The 17,490-nt window shown below is 53.1% G+C and overlaps 1 protein-coding gene across 2 annotated transcripts in view; it reads left to right on the top strand.

Annotated features, from left to right (window-relative positions):
* Window positions 1-9,500: 9,500 nt before the first annotated feature.
* The window catches only part of FGF9 (fibroblast growth factor 9), a 29,054-nt gene continuing 21,064 nt past the window's right edge, over window positions 9,501-17,490 (top strand). The window contains exon 1 of one of the 2 annotated variants that reach the window (XM_061133218.1): window positions 9,501-10,454. In XM_061133218.1, the coding sequence (XP_060989201.1) occupies window positions 10,178-10,454 (277 nt within the window). In that variant the 5' untranslated portion in view covers window positions 9,501-10,177. Of the gene's footprint in view, window positions 10,455-14,441; window positions 15,000-17,490 lie in introns of those variants that run through there. The other variant, XM_061133219.1, reaches the window with a different exon arrangement.

Below are 17,490 nucleotides of genomic sequence, written 5' to 3'. Positions count from 1 at the left end.
CTTGTTCTGTGGAAAAGAATATGTCAGAGACTCAGGATCTGGTCCTGTATTTTATGTTATAGTGCAAATGGTTTTCTACAACTCAGCAAAGGGGAGCATGCCTTTTTTCTTTAAGTGATGAATATTGGTGTTTTGCTTCAATTTATGTTTTCAAATTTAGTTCACATTCCAATCATTTTTTTTGCAGAGGAAAAAGCCATAGTTTTTAGGTTTGGGTTCATCACTGGTTAACTATCCCATTTGAAATCCACATAGTCAGATACATACTTGAAACCCCTTCCATGGACACCCAACCCTGTTTGGAAGGATGGAAAGCACACTAAGAAAAATCTAGCTGTCATTAAAGAAACATTCAAAGACTACTAATGGGCACCATCAAATGGATCTCATTGTAGCTTTTCACTGAGAACTGATTCAAAATGTAGCATTCTCTCCATGTTGGCCTATGCTTAGAAACACTAAGAATTCTTCATTGTCCTTTCACTGTGTATATAACGTATTGAGGTAAACGATGCCATCCTAAACAGCCCTAAACATGGACAATGGATTAAAACACAGCCCTGTGGAGGAGGGAGTGTCAGCACTGTTGGTGTTTAGAACATGCATCCACCTCCCCTGCCCTCAAGTCACTCCTGTATATTGCAAAGAAGAATGCCTCACCAACATTAACCACTCGCTGCGATGCAGTGTGCTGGGTGCGGCTCCGTTTTCCTCCTTTTCTCTGAGCTCATGCTATTTAGTTATTCCTGAGTAAATGCTCACTCTCTCTCTCTCTCTCTTTAGTTGCTTAGTTGTGTCCGACTCTTGGGACCCCATGAACTGTAGCCCGCCAGGCTCCTCTGTCCATGGGATTCTCCAGGCAAGAATACTGGAGTGGGTTGCCATTTCCTTCTTCAGGGGATCTTCCCGACTCAGGAATCTAACCCGGGTCTCTGGCATTGCAGACAGATTCTTTACCGACTGAGCTATGAGGGAAGCCCTGTAAATGCTCACATACCACTGATATTAATGGTGTCCTCAGTGTCTGACCAGTCTGAATAAGACCACAGTCCTTCCCCCTCTGATTTGCTCTTGTTGTTTGTTTGTTGTTTTAATTTTCTATTGTAGGATAATTGCTTTACAATATCGTGCTAGTTTCTGCCATACATCAACATGAATATTGTTTGGTTTTAATTGCGTTAGTCCAAGGGGAGAAGTTCTGGGCAGGGAGACTTTCTAGATCGCGTCCAGAGGTCAGTGCAGAAGCCCTGCTGACTGCCATGCTGAGGACCAGCTGGCCCAGAAGCAGAAGGACCAGCTGTATGCTAGGGCAAGGGCTTCGCTGGCCTGGCCCAGCTGTCCACAAGAAGGTGCTTAAAGATGCTGTGTCTTCTGCTTTCTCCTAGGGCCAGCCTGGTAAGGCTCTCTAGAGAGACAGGAAGGATAAACATGTCTTCAGACATGTTTATCAAGCTGGCCTTAGGAGAAAGCAGAAGACACAGCTTGGCCAGGTCAGTGAAGCCCTTGGACAAGCCCCTCCTGGCCCTTCTCATGAATTATAAGGTTTTTGCTAGGAGAGATAACAGGAATTAGATGCCCTTATTTTCTTTGTTAATATTCTCTTTGGAATTCCCTGGTGGTCCATGGTTAGGACTCCACACTTCCACTGCAGGGGGCACAGGCTTGATCCCTGGTTGAGGAACTAAGATCCCAAATGCCACATGGCCAAAAATAAATAAATAATAAAAAGTACTTTAAAAAATAATGAATTTCTCTTTACCCTTCTTTCCTTTTCCACTCATCCTTTACCACATTTGATGTATGGCTTCTAGAAACTTAAGCCACAACCTCTAATACTATTTTTTCTCCTTAATATAATTTATGCTTTTATAGTTTTTCTCTTCTTCCTATGTCCTATGTTCTTAGGTACTTCTTATAAAAACAGCAACTCGGTAATTACCTGTTGAATCGCTGAAAGGCATAGAACTTTGAGAAACAAGGTAGCTGGATGTTTCATTAATGATAAGGTTCTGAGGCAGGAAATATGAGTGGGGGACATGGACAGATGATGCAGTGGGCACCTGGCTACAAATTAAGCTTCGGTTGGGGAGAAGTGGGTGTGGGGAAACCTGGGGAAATATAGTCTTGGGAAAGAATATGGAGTCACAGGAAGTACTGGGAAAGATAAGGACTGATTCTAATGAGTTAATAAAATTCCAGAGGACACCCATGGTGTTTTTAAACCCTGCTCTGCATCTGTTATGTTTGAAAAGAGAAATAAGTGCAGTGTGAAGCCCACTGGGTGGACCCTTGCAAGGGAATTGTCGTCAGTCACAGTGGTTGTGCACCACAACCTGGAATGATTTCTCGTTTCTTATCAAGGTGTCCCTGGTTTTGTGGCTTCCCAGGGCGCTCAGCGGTAAAGAACCTACCTGCCCACACGTGAGGTGCAAGACACTTGGGTTTGATCCCTGACTTGGGAAGATCCCATGGAGAAGGAAATGGCAACCCATTCCAGGATTCTAGACTGGGAAGTCCCATGGACAGAAGGAGCCTGGTGGGCTACAGTCCATGGGGTCACAAGAAGTCCAGTGTGACTGAGCCTCTGAGCACATTCTTTGGAGATTGGTTCAGAGCTGTATAAGAAAACTTCCCCTATTTTTTTTTTTTTTCCTTTAACAAACGGCTCAAGGTTTTACTTTATGGATTTATTATGATTCACATGACCAGTTAGTTATTTGTGATGGGTATTCTTGATGGGCTGCTTCCAGTCTTTTGCTAACATGAAGAGTGCTACAGGGAGGAGTCTCCTAAGCACATGATTTTGCACATGTATGTACAGGTATTTAAGATAAGTTTCCAGAAGAGAGATTGTTGCATCAAAGACATTGTTGTGCATTTGTAATTTTAATAAATACTACCAAATTGCCCTTCATAAAGTCTGTGTCAATTTCACCTCCATGGTAATGTATGAAAGTACCTGAATTTCCAAACTCTAACACCATTTCATATTATTTTTAGTATTTGTCAAATTTATAGGGAAGAAACAGTATATCAGCAGCTTTATTTTTATTTCTTGTTATGAATGGAATTGAGCTAATGGATGAATGGAATGTTTACTAATGTTTAAGAACCATTTACATTTTCTTTTCTGTAAACTATTTTATCCTATTGTTAGAATTTTGCTTTTTTCTTTCAGCACTTGAAATATTTTATTCCACTCTTTTCTTGCTTGCATAGTTTCTTAAGAGAAGTCTGATGTAATTCCTACTCTTGTTCCTCTATAGGCAAGATTTTTTTTCCCTCTCTGGCCACTTGCAAGATTTTCTCTTTGTCCTTGGTTGTCTACACTGTAGACATGGAATATGATATATGGAATATGGGATACAGCATAGATTTTTTGGTATTTATCCTACTTACTATCTCTGAGCTTCCTAGATCTGTGGCTTAGAATTTGTCATCAATTTTGGGAACTTCTCAACTATTATCATTTCAAGTATTTCTGCTTTTTCTTCTCCTTCTGATCTTCCCATTACATATATGTTATACCTTTCATAATTGTCCCACAGTTATTGGATATTCTGTTCCATTCCTTTCTTCTATGTTTGCATTTCCGCTTGAGAAACCTCTATTAACGTATGTTCAAACTCACTTGTTCTTTCCTTGGCTGTGTCCAGTCTATGAATGAATCCATCAAAGGCACTCTTCATTCTGTTACAGTGGTTTTATTAGTAGCATTTCCTTCCGATTCTTTCCTTTAGCCTTGATCTCTCTGTTTACATTGTCTGTCTGTTCTCACATGTTGCCCATTTCCCCAAAATAGATCCCTTAGCATATTAATCATGGTTATATCAGATTCCTGGTGTGATAATTCTAAATTCCCTATCATGTCTGAGTCTGTTTGGGTCTGATTCCAATGAGTCCTTTGTCTCTTCACAGTACAGGCTTAAAAAATTATTTTTTAGCACACCTTGTAATTTTTTGTTGAAAGCTAGTTGTATTGGGTAAAAACTGCTGAGGTCAATAGTCCCTTAGTGTGAGGTTTTATATTTATCTGTCTGGGAGCTAGGCTGCTTTCACTGTTTGTAGTAGCTATGGTGTCAGCGGCTAAAATTTCTTCTGGTGTCCTTGTTTTTGCCTTCCCTGTTGTTTTTGGGTTTCCCTGGAGACTCCTTAAATAGGGTCTGAGCCATATAGTTCTTTTAGCTCTGAGCCTTGTTATCACACAGAAGCCCTGTGGATGCAGCCAGTGAGGTGTGCGGGCAGGGTGTGCACCAAGTATTCTATGGTCCCATGACTAGGTCTCAGTCTCTCAGCGATCTTGAGTCTGGGATTTCCCCTCCCCAACGTTGAAGGCTGGAGGGGCTGGACTTGGATATTCCCCTCCCTGCAGGTATGTTAGGTGCTGGTAAAATAGTTCCCCTTGAAGGCAAGCTGTGTTAAGGAGAACAGAAAGCTCTGGGCATGTTTCAAAATGGTTACTTTCTTTCCTCTTCCTGAAGGAAGCAGGAAGGAATTTTTCTCAGATCTCCTCAGTGATAACCTGGTAGGGCTTCTGGAAGTAAATCTCAGGAAAGTGTGGGGCCCCTTCTAAGATTTGGGCTCTTCTGAGTTTTTAATTGTCAAACTTGTCCACACTGAGCCCCCAGAAATTCACCAATTATAGTTTAAAATGTTCCTACTGATCCTGGTTCCAGCTGTGGGCTTCTGCTCCAATTAAGAATTCTCTGCATCTGTCTATCTCTCCAGTTTCCAGACCAGCAGTTTGTCCTGTGACCTCAATTCTCTGATGGATCTAAGAAGAGCTGTTCACTTTCACTTTGTTCAACCTTTTTCTTTCTGTGAAGAGAGACTTCCAAGCTCTGCATGTCAGACTGAGGCCAGAAATCATATTTACCTTATTGATTTGTAGGAGCTCTTTGCATATAAGGAAAATCAGTCCTTTGTCTTGATGTAAGATGACCATTTCTTCCCATTTTGTCCTTTATATTTTAAATTTGTGTTTTCTCCCCATGCAGTTAAACAAATGTTTTGTGTGTGTTGAATTTATTATTACTCTTTCAGACATTTAAATTCTGTGACACAATTAGTAAGGCCTTCATAACTCAGATGATAAACGAACTCTTCCATTATTCCTTCTAGTACTTGTTATGGTTTTATATTTTATGTTTAAATATTTGCTCCATTTAGGTTTCATCCTCATGTAGAATGTGAAGTATGGATACTACTATATGTTATTTAGATATCTACTCTATTCAGTTGTTTCAAAATCATTTACTAAATAGTTCACATTCCCCGCCCCCCCCAACACTGACTATTGTGTATTAAATTCCAATATGCATTTGGGTCTATTCATATGATTCCTATTCTGTGTTATTGCTTCATCTCTTTATTCACATGCTAAAATGAATGTTATAGGATAATGCTACTGTTTTAATTAGTACAGCTTTAAAATATTTATGGCTGCTAGTTACTTTCTCATTTTTAATGTCAATTTCAAACATTTTTTGTCCATTTAAAATTTCTATATTAATTTTAGCATCAATTTTTCTAATAAAAACAGCTGATGGTGTTTTTATTATGATGCTGTTGTTTTTAGATTAATTTAGGAATGATTGCATATTTATGAAATTGAGTTTTTCCATTTAAGAACATTGTGTGGCATTCCATTTGTTCACGTTTTCTTTTGTGTCCCTAGAGAGCTTTAAACACATTTATTCATATAAATCTTGTGCACTTCTGTTTTTTCCTATGAATCTTATCTTTCTTTTCCTATTTTAAGTGTGGCCTTTATCTCTTCCTTACCTATTTTAACTGGTTGTTTTTATGTGTATATGTTTATTTTATGGAAACTTGCTATTTCTAAATGTTTACGAGCATATGTGCAGTAAAACAGAGGGCAGCTGGGGTCTGCACCATAGGGGTCTGAGGCCTGTGGACTTGGCTCCACGACTTAGGAGCACCGTGGCATTGGGTACTGTTACTTAACTTTTATAAGACAATTTCCTCTGGTGTACAATGGGATAGTAACAGTACCTACCTCGTAAGGTAGTTTGAGGATTAAAAAGATAAAGCAGGAGAGCCCTTAGTAGAGTCTCTGGAGCACAGGAAGCCATGGATCAATGTTGGCTACTGGGGTTCTGTCTTCACCATTAAAGCTCAAATCTAGTCCATGGGGGTCAGAGTGGGAACTGACTCCAACCTGCGGGGAACCACTACCCCCCCTCCCAGTTCTCACACGAAGCCCATCAGTAGAAGAAGGGCTGTTTTGTAGGGGGATGGGGGGCTGGAGATGGAAGGACAGAGATCCCTTAGCTGGTTGTTGTAGGAAAAGAATGAAAGGGTTCTGGATGGTCTGCGTTTGGGTGTCCAAGAAAATCAAAGGAGACAGACGCGGATGGAGTAAGCAGTGGAGGTGGGCAGAGCACTATTTCCAATGTCTCCTTTGGTTTGTATCGAGTCAATAGCTTCAGGTTACTTTTACACACAGGTATCCTAGCCCCATCTTTGCATCCGCTCAGCAGGACCGCGAGGGAGGAACCGGAAGTCGCAGGGAGCGGGTGGGTTGGGAAAGCCGGGTGCAGACGTGCCACCTCTTTCTAGTGCGCATTCCTCTCCGAATCTCTACTTCCCTTGTCAAGTCTCCTGTTTGGGTCCGAGGACTAAATTATCAGCAGGAAAGACAGGGGGCAAACTGGAAGGCAGGGAACCCAGAAGGATGAACGTACTGGGAAGAGGTAGTTTAACGGGGGCTTTGGGTTCAAATCAATAACAGTGTTTGCAGAATACCCCGCGCGCAGATGAAGCCACGGAACTGTGCTAGGAAGAGTGTGGCCACAGCCACCACGTCTTAAGCATCTATTGTGTACTGCCTGTTCCATGGGTATTTTCTCTTTTATTCCTAACAACAGTTTTCCGAGGCGGTGACACCGCGTGCCTCTAAGAAAGCAAGGCCCGGGTCCTCTCGGAGCTGAGCCTCTGTGCACTAATTGAAGAATGCCCGTGCAGCACACGCACAGGCCAGGGCAGGGGAGTCGTGTACCACGGCGGAGCCGGGAAGGTCTGCATGGCGTTCGCCCGGGGCGGTGGGTGAGGTCCGAAGAAACGGGGTGTGATGGGCGAGGGGAAGGACACAGCGTCCGTGCCTGCACAAGGGGCAGGGGGAGCTAGCCGGTGGGTGAGGGAAGCCGCGCACGCTGCCCGCAGCCGGGGGTGGAGCCGCAGAGGAGCGCGGGCGGAGCCACTGCGGCGGAGAGGGGCGCCCGGCGGCTGGGAAGGCGCTCCACGGCTCGCGGGGGCTCGCCCGCCGCCGCAGCGCTTTTACAGGGGCCGTCACGCGGCTGCGGGGTTCGGAAGCGGAAATGCTGTCGGCTCATTGGCTGCCGGTCCAAATCTAGACCGAAAGAATGCGCTCGGGGCCGGCGGGTGGGAAGCGTCCCCGGCCCGGCCTCAGGGCCCGCGCCCACGTGCCGCTCGGCCTGCCTAGGCTGGCGGCTCCCTCTCTCTGCATCTCTCCTTCCGTCTGCTCGCCCGCCTGTCTTTCTTCATTAGGTTTTACAAAAAAAAAAAAAAAAAAAAAAAAAGTGAGCAACCCGGCGCATTGTACCCAAGTGGTCCAGTAACGCCCCCGCCTAGCCCAGCGCCGCTGGCCGCCTCCGTGGTGGATGCGAGCAGCTCGGGTGGTTTCTGAGAAGGGACACTTCCTCCCCCGCCTTTGGTGTCTGCCGCTGGGCAGTTCAGGTTCAAGCCCACCGTCGACGTGACTGCTGTGCAGGCCGCGGGGCAGGGCTCCGGAGCTCCGCTCACACGTAAGCGAGACGCACGAGGCAGCCCCGGACGCGCAGTGACCCGGGACTGCGGCGGCGGGTGTGGGCACTGAGGGGCAGGACGCCGCGCCCCCTCCCCCCCCGGCAGGCCGAGCACGCCTTCCAGTCTGGGGGGCAGGGGCAGGTCGCTTCGGGTCGCCGGCACCTCCGGCGCCCGAGAAATCTGCAGATTCATTGCTCCCTTTCGTCTTCCGGCGACAGCCCTCCGTGCCGAGGAGGGCCAGCCCGGTCCTTCACCGCTAGCCGTGAGCCGGCCGCAGAGGCGGACCCGACTTCTCCCCCATAAAAACGCTGCGGTTCCTTCTCCCAGCGCCGGGGCCCTGGGTTGCGTCCCACCTTGCTTCTCCCTGGCACGTCCCGCGGCCTGGAGCGGTGCTCAGTCTCGGCAGCTTTCACCGTATGGCCCCAAGAGTCTGGCCGTTTCTAAGACAATGTGAACAAAGGGGAGCAGGGGCGAGCGGGGCGCGCGGGCGGGCTGGGGGCGGGCGTGGGGGCGCCGCGCTCCAACCGGCCCCGCGGGGATCGGGCGCAGGGCGCGCCGCGCGGCTCCCCGGCCGCTCGGGCGCCGGATTTCTTTGTCCCGAGCCCGGGGCTGGGCGCGAGGGCCGCCGGCCGCGAGCAGAACCGAGCCCTGGGCTCGGGGCTCCGGCTTCCACGTGCGTCCCGCGGGTTTAGAACAGGAAGCATAGTCCGCGACCCCCGGGCGCTCCCCGTACCGGGCTCCCTCAGCTCTGCGGCGGCTTCGGGGCCGCGAGGGACCCGGGGTCCTTGGCTTTCTATTCCCATGAGGGTGGGCCCAGCTCGCCCCTCGGAGCGCGGTCCAGGGTTCCAGGGTAGGGGAAGTCCCCGGCGCGCGCTCCTGCACCCGGACTCTCCGCAGACGCAGGCGAGCTCGGGGAGCGAGGCGGTGCTCCGGCGCCCCCCCACCCAAGCCGGCCGCGCCGCGGGGCGGGACCTAAACGCAGCGCCGGCTCTAGAGACGCTGGGAGAGCCCCGAACCCGGCCAGGAGCGGTCACTGCGGCCGGTGTGCGCGCGTGGAAGGGGGCTGGGCGCACAGCCCCCCGCCCCCGCCTCCCCAGTCCCACCTGCCGCGTCGCTTGCTGCTGTCTGCAGGAGAGATGAGAGCGGACCTGTGGGGTCCGTTCAAGCTTATTAAATCAGCCCCCTTCACTCCAACTCTTAGCTAAGTTTTATTTCGTAACTCAAAGCAGCCCCCAAGCCCCAAGTGGGAAAACTAGTTCTCCCGATTCAGTCTGCACCTCCGCCGCCGCATCGAACGAGGGGTTCACTTCGCGGCTGCGACTCCGCGTGAGTGACACGGCCGCAGAGGCCCAGGGGGCCGCGGCCTCGCGCTTCCTTTGTGAGACCGGGGGCTCCGGGCGCCCCCGGGTCCCCGCGCTTGGGCGCGAGGCGCAGGGCCTGCCGCAGCGCGGCGGGCGCGGCGGGCGCTAGGACCGCGGGGAGCGCGGGCGGCGCGGCGCTACCTTAAACCCGGCCCAATGCCGCCGCCTGCGCCACTCTGCGCGCCGCGGGGCTGCGCAGGAGGAGCGCTCCGGCCACCTCGCCCCGCGCCCCGGCGACACCTGTTCGCGGCCGCCGGCGGCACGCGGGTCCCGCCGCGGCGCCCCTCGCTCCCGCCGCCACCGCCGCCCGCCTCCCGCGCCCGGCCGATGGACGCCAGCCGAGCCCCTGGAGGACTCTGGACACCAGCCTTGGACGCCTAAAGTTTTCCCTTCTTTTTGTTTTATTATCATCCTTCTCATTTTTGGAGGAGGGGACGGGGCTGCAGATTCGTCGCCGCCACCAACGTGAGATTTTTTTTTTTCCCCCTCCCTTGAAGGATTCCTGCTGATGTCTGCAGAGTCGGTTAGAGTAAAAACAGCGCATGCCTTCCTGGAGTCAGGATCCGTAAATTCTGACGTAGCCCGTGCATCTTAAAAACCCCTATAATAACGCCTAGGCATTTAAGTTGCTATGGTCATTCTGGTCGCAAGCCTAATGGAGAAACTCCGGATTTTTTTCCCTCCCTACGGTCGGATGAGATGAAGACCTGCCTGCCTGCCGAGAGCTGGGGATCTGTGTGTAGAGATACATAGATACGTTTATCAATATGTCAGTGTGCGAGTATAAAGTGGTGCTTGCTTAGACTATCCGCGGTTTGACCTTGAACCTGAGCCAGCGAGACGGCAGGTTACTTTTATTGATGCATTTCATGGATTGAAGAAAAGGACCTTTTTTTTTTTTTCTTCTTCTTCTTCTCTCTGCAACTGCAGTGAGGGACGGGAGTTGGATTTACCTCGCCGAGTACCTCCTGGGTTGGCACCATCATCATTGTTTATCGCTGTGCTCGGAACGCCCGCCGACTGTGCCGATGGCTCCCCTGGGTGAAGTTGGGAACTATTTCGGCGTGCAGGATGCGGTGCCGTTCGGGAACGGGCCGGTGTTGCCGGTGGACAGCCCGGTCTTGCTAAGTGACCACCTGGGTCAGTCCGAAGCAGGGGGGCTTCCCAGGGGACCCGCGGTCACGGACTTGGATCATTTAAAGGGGATTCTCAGGCGGAGGCAGCTGTACTGCAGGACTGGATTTCACTTAGAAATCTTCCCCAACGGTACTATCCAGGGAACCAGGAAGGACCACAGCCGGTTCGGTAGGTGCACCGTTAACCCTTGAGGGCCCGAGCTGGCAGGCTCGGACCGCAGCTGCCCAGAAGGCGGCCAGGCGCGGGCGGGGGATGCGGGAAGGGGTCTGCCTCCCTTGGGCTCGGCCTGACTCAGTCTCGTTAGCTCCAGGGGAGGAAAAAACCTCTGGAATTGCAGACCTGCCGCTGGCACTGATGCGGGACTACACTGAAAGGCTTTTTTTTTTTTTTTTTTTAAAGGAGAGCATGATTTATAAATATAACACATACCTCTAGTTCTTTTGCATCAGATAGGCTGGCAAGATCGGGTTTAGGAAGTTTCTTTTGAATGGACTGATTCCACGAGTTTCAAGCTTTAATCATTAACCACGGAGAACTTAAAATGCATTTTGCTCAAGGCAGTGGTTATCATCTCGTGCCAAATGAAGTTTTTGCCCCTTCCCTCTATTCCTCCAAGAAGTGTCCTGCTTAAATTGTAAATGAAGCGTATTGCTGATTCCCACCGGGGAATGGGACTGGGGCGCTTTAGGCGAAGGTTGCAGATTGTTCCGTGGGAGGAGAGACTGAAGTCGTATTTCAGACTCCGGGGCTGCAGGGGCAGGGCGCAGGGGGTGGGGGGCGGGGGGCGGGTGGGGGACGGCCTCTGGCAGGGGCAGGGCCCTGTCCAGGGTCGTTTGTCCTTCCAGCCATCGACTTATGCCCTGTGATCTGTCCAGTTCCCACCGCGTGCAGCCCTGTGTGGGATTCCTGGGTGCCTCTGGTGTGCTTGTGTGCGCGCTTGCAAAAGCGGCGAGCTAATTTTAAAGGGCATTCCGAGGGCTTCATCTCCCGAGGAGGGTGTCTGTGACTCAGCACGAGGGCTGCAGACCCGGGGGCTGGAGACAGTCCTCTCTAAAGATTGCACACACGTGCCTGCTGAGCCGCCGGGCCCGACGGCAGCGCCCCGGGGGTGGTGGGTGGAGGGGCTTCTCCTGGTTTCCCCCCCCATACTTACAAAATAAAGCGGGGGGGGCGGGGGTGGGAGGTGGGGGTGGCGGCGTTTGGGCAACCGGACTGTTGGAAGGAGTTAAGTTATTGAGCGAACCCACCTGACAACTTAAACTAGGTCGTAAAAGCAAAGTCCTATGGTGCTTTTTCTTCGTCAATCTTCACGCCAGATGTTGAGCACGGTCTGAACTGTCCGTGTAGCTCGTGGGCTGCAGACGATGGCCGAGGTGAGGCCGGCCCGGGGTTTCCTGCCTCTGTTCTCCCTCCCCGAGCCTCGGCCCGGAGGGACCCACCAGGGAGACGGCTCAGGGTCCTCCCCCCGCCCGGGCCCCCGTCCGCTTTGCAGTCTCCAGTTACCCAGAGGAGGCTCGAGAAGTGGAGGCGGCTCCGGCCGCTGCGGAGCGAGGACGAAACTTCGCGCAAGTGCTCACCCCGGTCACCCCCGGGCCGCCAGCGCTCGCGCCGCGCTCCGGACTAGGGCGGGCGGCCCGGTGCGGGGACGTAGCGCCCAGCCCGGGCCCCCGCGCGCCGTTCGGCAGGTGCCACTCGGCCGCCTGGGCCCCGCGCGCACTCGGCTGCCGCCGGCCTGCTCCGCGCGGTCCTAGACGCGCTCGGGTTAGGCGGCTCGCCCCCGCCCCGCGCGCCCTGGGCTGCAGGAACCGCCGAGTCCGGGTCGCCCGCCCCGGGCGCGCTCCGGCCGCGTGTAGGGATCGTGCTCCTTGAGCCAGGGGCCGAGTCCCTTCGCGCTCGCGGCGTGAGAACGCAGGTCCAGAGGATCGGGCTGCCGCCGGGAGCAGCGTGATCGCGCGCGGGGCGGGAGCCGCTGGAGGCGCGCGCGGCGGGGCCGAGGCCCCGGAGCCCCGTCCCGTCTCGGACCCCTCTCCGTCCTTCGGAGCGCACAGCCGGGCCCCGGAGCGGTGGGCTCGCGGCGCGGGAGGTGGGTCGGGCCGGCCGGCAGGGCCGGGGCCGCGGGGGAGAGAGGGGGGACAAAGGGCGGCGTAGGCAGGGGGCCGCGTGCCATTGTTGCGGACCCGCCGCCCCTCTCCGCCTGGGGAACCTGCGATAGGCGCCCGCGTGCGGCCGGGGACCTCCGGTGCGGAGCAGCCGAGCCCGGTCCGGGAGACCGGGAGGCTCCGCTTGGGGCTTCTCCTCCCCTCCGTGCGCTTTTTATTTTTCTGTTTTTTAAACGCAGTCGCCTTTCGGGTAGGACGTTCGCTACACACAACCCAGTCATTAGGAATCCGGTGCCTCTGCCTCGGGGACAGCGAGGGACCGGGGTGGACGGAGGAGGCCGGGGACCGGAGCGGGGGGCGGCCGAGAGGCGCTCTCTGGGGTCAGCCGACAAGGACGTGGGCCGGGCGGCTGCACGGAGACCGTAAAACAAAACGCGGCCTCGGCACCCCCGCCCCCAATCCCGGAGGTGACGCGTCCTCTCCCCGTCCGCCCGCGCGGCCGGCGGGCAGCTGGGGGCGGCGCTGGCTGGGGGGCCGGGCAGCGGAAGCCCGGGCCAGGGGCGGGGCGGGGGGGGGGCCTGGCCCGGAGCGGGGGTCGGCCGCAGCGGGCGGCGAGGGAGGGGCGCGCCCGCGCGGGATTCGGATGCTGCGGAGCGGGTGGCGCGCGCGGTGGGGGCGGGGAGGGAGGGCGTGGCGGCCGGCTTCTTGCGGCTTTCATCCGGGGGCGGCGCGGAGAAGCCCCCACGGGAGCCATCAGCTGCAGGTCCGGGTGTCAGCAACGTCCGCGGCGCGGCGCGGCGCCGGCCGCCCACCCTGGCTCGGGGCCCTGCCCGGGGGCGCGCGCGGACGAGGGCGCTAGGACCCTGCGCGGGGCAGGGGGTGGGTGCGGCCAGCACACCTGGCGCCCACCTCGCCCCGCCCGCAGCACCTAGGACGCCCCCCACCTCCCCCGCGCGCGCCGACCCTCCCACGGTGCCCTGCGGACCTCGAGTGCACCCCTAGTTTCTCTTCCGAGCCTCTAGAGGAGAGGAGCTGTGGGTAGGGGGCCAAGGGGGCTTGCACCTCGGTTAAAACGGAAGGTGCGTTTTCCACCTGACACGGGAAATGGCAGAGGAAGCGGGAGAGACGCCCCCCCCGCCCCCACGCAGGTGACTGCGGCTGCGGCGGTGACACAGCAGCGGCAGTGCGGGCGGGGGGCGGGGAGCCTCGCGGCGGTGCCTGTGGGAGCTGTGCGGCCGTGACGCGGGCACGGGGGGCGCGGGGGGCCCTTTGTTTTCCTCGGGTGGGGGGGCGCTGGCTTGGCGCGGAGGCCAGGCCTGGAGAACGGGACCGGGATCCCATCTGGGTTGATAGGCCCAGGGGAACCAGACGGTTCGTTCCCTAATACTGCTGGACGGAAAAAGTGAGCAGAAAAATCAATGGAGGAAATGGTAATGTGGATAGTAAAAACAAGGAGCCTGGGGCCTGATCCGCTATTTGACTTGGCACGAGGAACCGGAGCCTGGTGACCCAGCCTGGTGCGGAGCTGGCTGGTCCTCGCCGGGGCCTTGGGGCGGCCGGTCCCGGGGTCAGGTGTAGTAGTGCCAGAGGGGAGAAATACGATCAATAGCCCTGCTTTAAAAAGAGAGGTTAAACACCCCTATTTTCAGGTGTCTCGCTTGAAACAACTTAGTTATGTGTATCTGTTCTTCAGTATCTCAGTCAGGGAAAGGATGCTGTTCTTAGGATAGGCCCAGATTCTGGAAAAATCGGTGAGATGATGGCTCCCGTGCAGCTAGTCATTTCCCAAATGAACCCTGGGCTTTGCTCAAGGCCTCAGGCTCTGAGACGACTGATCTGGCAGCCCTGGTGTGTGGTTCTCCCCCGAGCAGGGGGCTGGAGGGGGGAGGTTAATCTATTTTAGAGAGCCTGCCCTCGTGCCTCTCTGCACAGCCTGCACACATTCTTGTCCTCTAAAGAATGCAGGTCTGTTAAGTGTTGGGGGCTTTTAGGTTGGAGGGTTGTTTCACACGGCCCACCCACTTCCCAGGGCCAGCGGAGGTGCGGCCCAGGGCTGAGGGGCTCCTGGGAGTGGGGCCAGCTCTGGGGTAATGGTTCCTGTGAACAGAGCCTGGGGCCAAACACTGCTTACCTGGTGAGTCTCGGGTTAGGGGGATGCTCTGCCGAGGTCATTTTCCTGAAGGGGTTTAGGAACTGACCTGGCCTTTTGTGGACCACAGATGACCGTGGGCTCTGTCAGACCCCACCAGGCCTCCTGGGCCCAGGGACTGCATCCTCATGGGAGTGCTTACCTGCTGTGGAAGGGCACAGCTAGATGCCAGCATCACGGAGCGTGGCTGCCCAGGTCACTCCATCAGTGCCTATGGCTGTGGCCCTTCTGCACTGCCTTAGAGAGACGGGCCACTCCCTCCCTCCCTCCCTTCTCTTCCTAGTTCTTTCCTTCTTGCCCTTCTGTGTCTACACAGAAGCCTTCTCCCCAGGTTCTTCCTGAGCCAACAGCCACCCCCCACCCTGTGTCTCATGCTGATGGAAACAGCCGTGGAGGGGGGCAACCCCGCTCAGATCAGTGCAGTCCGAAGCAGATGCTTGGCACTGGCTCGGGCCCAGAGAGAAGGTAACCTACTTGCTGGAGGTTCTGGAGTTCCTGGTGGACAGGATGGTTCCAGGAATGTCAAGGATTCCAGTCTGGGTAGGGCGGGGGCTCGTTGCCATGTTGCCAGGTCTTCCTGGCCTTGCAGCTCTGATGCGCTCTGCATATGGGGGAGCAGCTGTGACTCAGATGTTCTAGATTCTGTTTGCCCTCAGATCACAAGGTGACCTCATGAAAAGCTGGGCTGTTCTTTTGAGGTCTCTGTGTCTCAAGGGGCTGCAGAGCTAAGGATGCTAGTTTGAGGTAATGACATCCTTTCCATCTGGGGTCCCTAGATGTAGCTCCTTCTCATCTAGAGTCTCTCTCCTTGGAGACTTGTCTCTGGTCTTAACCCTTGGAAGCACCCCAGACTCCCCTTCCCTAGCCTGAGTGAGCTGCCTGCCTACCCTGAATACCCAACTCTCATTGCATCCCCCCCCCCCCCCCGCCCCCGCATTGTTATTACACTTACCTGGTTGTCTGTCCTTCTGCCCACTAGATGGGAAGCTCTTTGAGGTCATAGTCTAGTCCTTGCTCATGGTCATATTCTCAACAAAGGGTGTGGCTTACAATTTGTTGTTGTTCAGTTGCTCACTGGTGTCTGACTCCTTTGTGACCCCATGGACTGTAGCCCTCCAGGCTCCTCTGTCCATGGAATTTCCCAGACAAGAATACTGGAGTGGGTTGCCATTTCCTTCTCCAGGGGATCTTCCAGACCTGGGGTTCAAACCCATTTCTCTTGCCTTGATAGGCAGATTCTTTACTGCTGAACCACCGGGGATGCCCATTGGCTTACTCCTTAGTTTGTTGATTTAATGAATGAGTGCATGTCTTACTGATGCCAGGAGATAACAAGATTGATCTCTTAGCACTTTCATTTCCAAAATATGTAATAATCATTTCAGAACTTATGTTGTGTGTGCACAAAACCAGTATGTTAACATGCGGAGCTGCGCACCTTCCCACGTCCTGTGTGAGGAGAGTGCAGACACAGGAGCCTGCCTGCTCTTCATTTCCTCTGCTGCTACTTGTCCTGAGCACTGGCTTGGTCAAGTCTCATCTCCATTTCACATCTTCCATTTCACTAGTGAGGGAATGACCATATATATCAGCAGACGAATGGATAAGAAAGCTGTGATACATATACACAATGGAATATTACTCAGCTATTAAAAGGAATGCATTTGAATCAGTTCTAATGAGGTGGATGAAACTGGAGCCTATTATACAGAGTGAAGGAAGTCAGAAAGAAAAACACCAATACATTATATTAACGCATATACATGGAATTTAGAAAGATGGTAACGATGACCCTATATGTGAGACAGCAAAAGAGACACAGATGTAAAGAACGACTTTTGGACTCTGTGGGAGAAGGTGAAGGTGGGGTGATTTGCGAGAACAGCATTGAAACATGTATATTATCATATGGGAAATAGATCACCAGTCCAAGTTCAATGCATGAGACAGGGTGCTCAGAGCTGGTGTACTTCGATGACCCTGAGGGGTGGGATGGGAAGGGAGGTGGGAGGGGGTTCAGGATGGGGAACACATGTACACCCATGGCTGATTCATGTCAATGTATGGCAAAAACCACTACAATATTGTAAAGTAATTAGTCTACAATTAAAAAAAAAGTGGTACAGAAATCCCAGACTCTTGAGGAAAAAAGGTAAAGCTGATGGGAAGATGTGCATGGTCACTAAGGACCTAGGCATTGGAGTCTGATTGCTCCTGGGGAGGTTGTCCTTAAGCCTAGTGTCCCCATATGTCATCTGAGGGCTTGCATGTGATGACACCTTGGGCTCTTATGTGGCCCAAGTGGCAGGCCTCTCACTGGGCACATACTAGATGCTGGAGGACCCCAGCTGTTGGGGTTGTCACTGATAAGACTGTTGCTCCTGATGTCCTGTAGACCAGCCAGGCACATGGTTTTGTGAGAGCTCATGTACTTAGGTTTTGTTTGGGCCAGTGGGCAACATTGGTTGATAACTTACTAGTTCTCTCAGAGCTGCCTCATGTTAGGGAAAGCAAAGATCATCAAATACCCTCTTAGAAGGTACAAGTATCTTTTAGTTTTATGACTTTCAGTTGACATAGTGTATTAAATTGTTCAGCTGCAATGGGGCAAAATGTTTCCATTTTACAATGAAAATTGGATGTTAATGAATTCCTTATCCTATTTCAGGATTACTATGATTTACAGTGTGTGTTTTCAGGTAGCTAAGAAGAGACTCACACTGTAGTATGTGACTCCTTTAGTAATAAAATGCCACAATGTAAGTTATTTTTAATCCTAAGAGTTGGATGTGGCATAATGAAATAAAATGATTCATCAATAAGGGCGTGCATCTCACATGAACTGACTCTCATGGAAATATTGCCTTATTTGTCTTTCCATTTGCTTTGTGAGGTAGGGAATGGCTGATTAATGAACTTATTTCAGATGTGTTTTTCATTCGAGACTCACCGGTTA

The sequence above is a fragment of the Dama dama genome, chromosome 30, assembly GCF_033118175.1.
Source record: "Dama dama isolate Ldn47 chromosome 30, ASM3311817v1, whole genome shotgun sequence".
Taxonomy (NCBI): Eukaryota; Metazoa; Chordata; class Mammalia; order Artiodactyla; family Cervidae; genus Dama; species Dama dama.
Note: the sequence above shows the minus strand (reverse complement) of the source record. Positions and strands in the feature narration are given on the sequence as shown.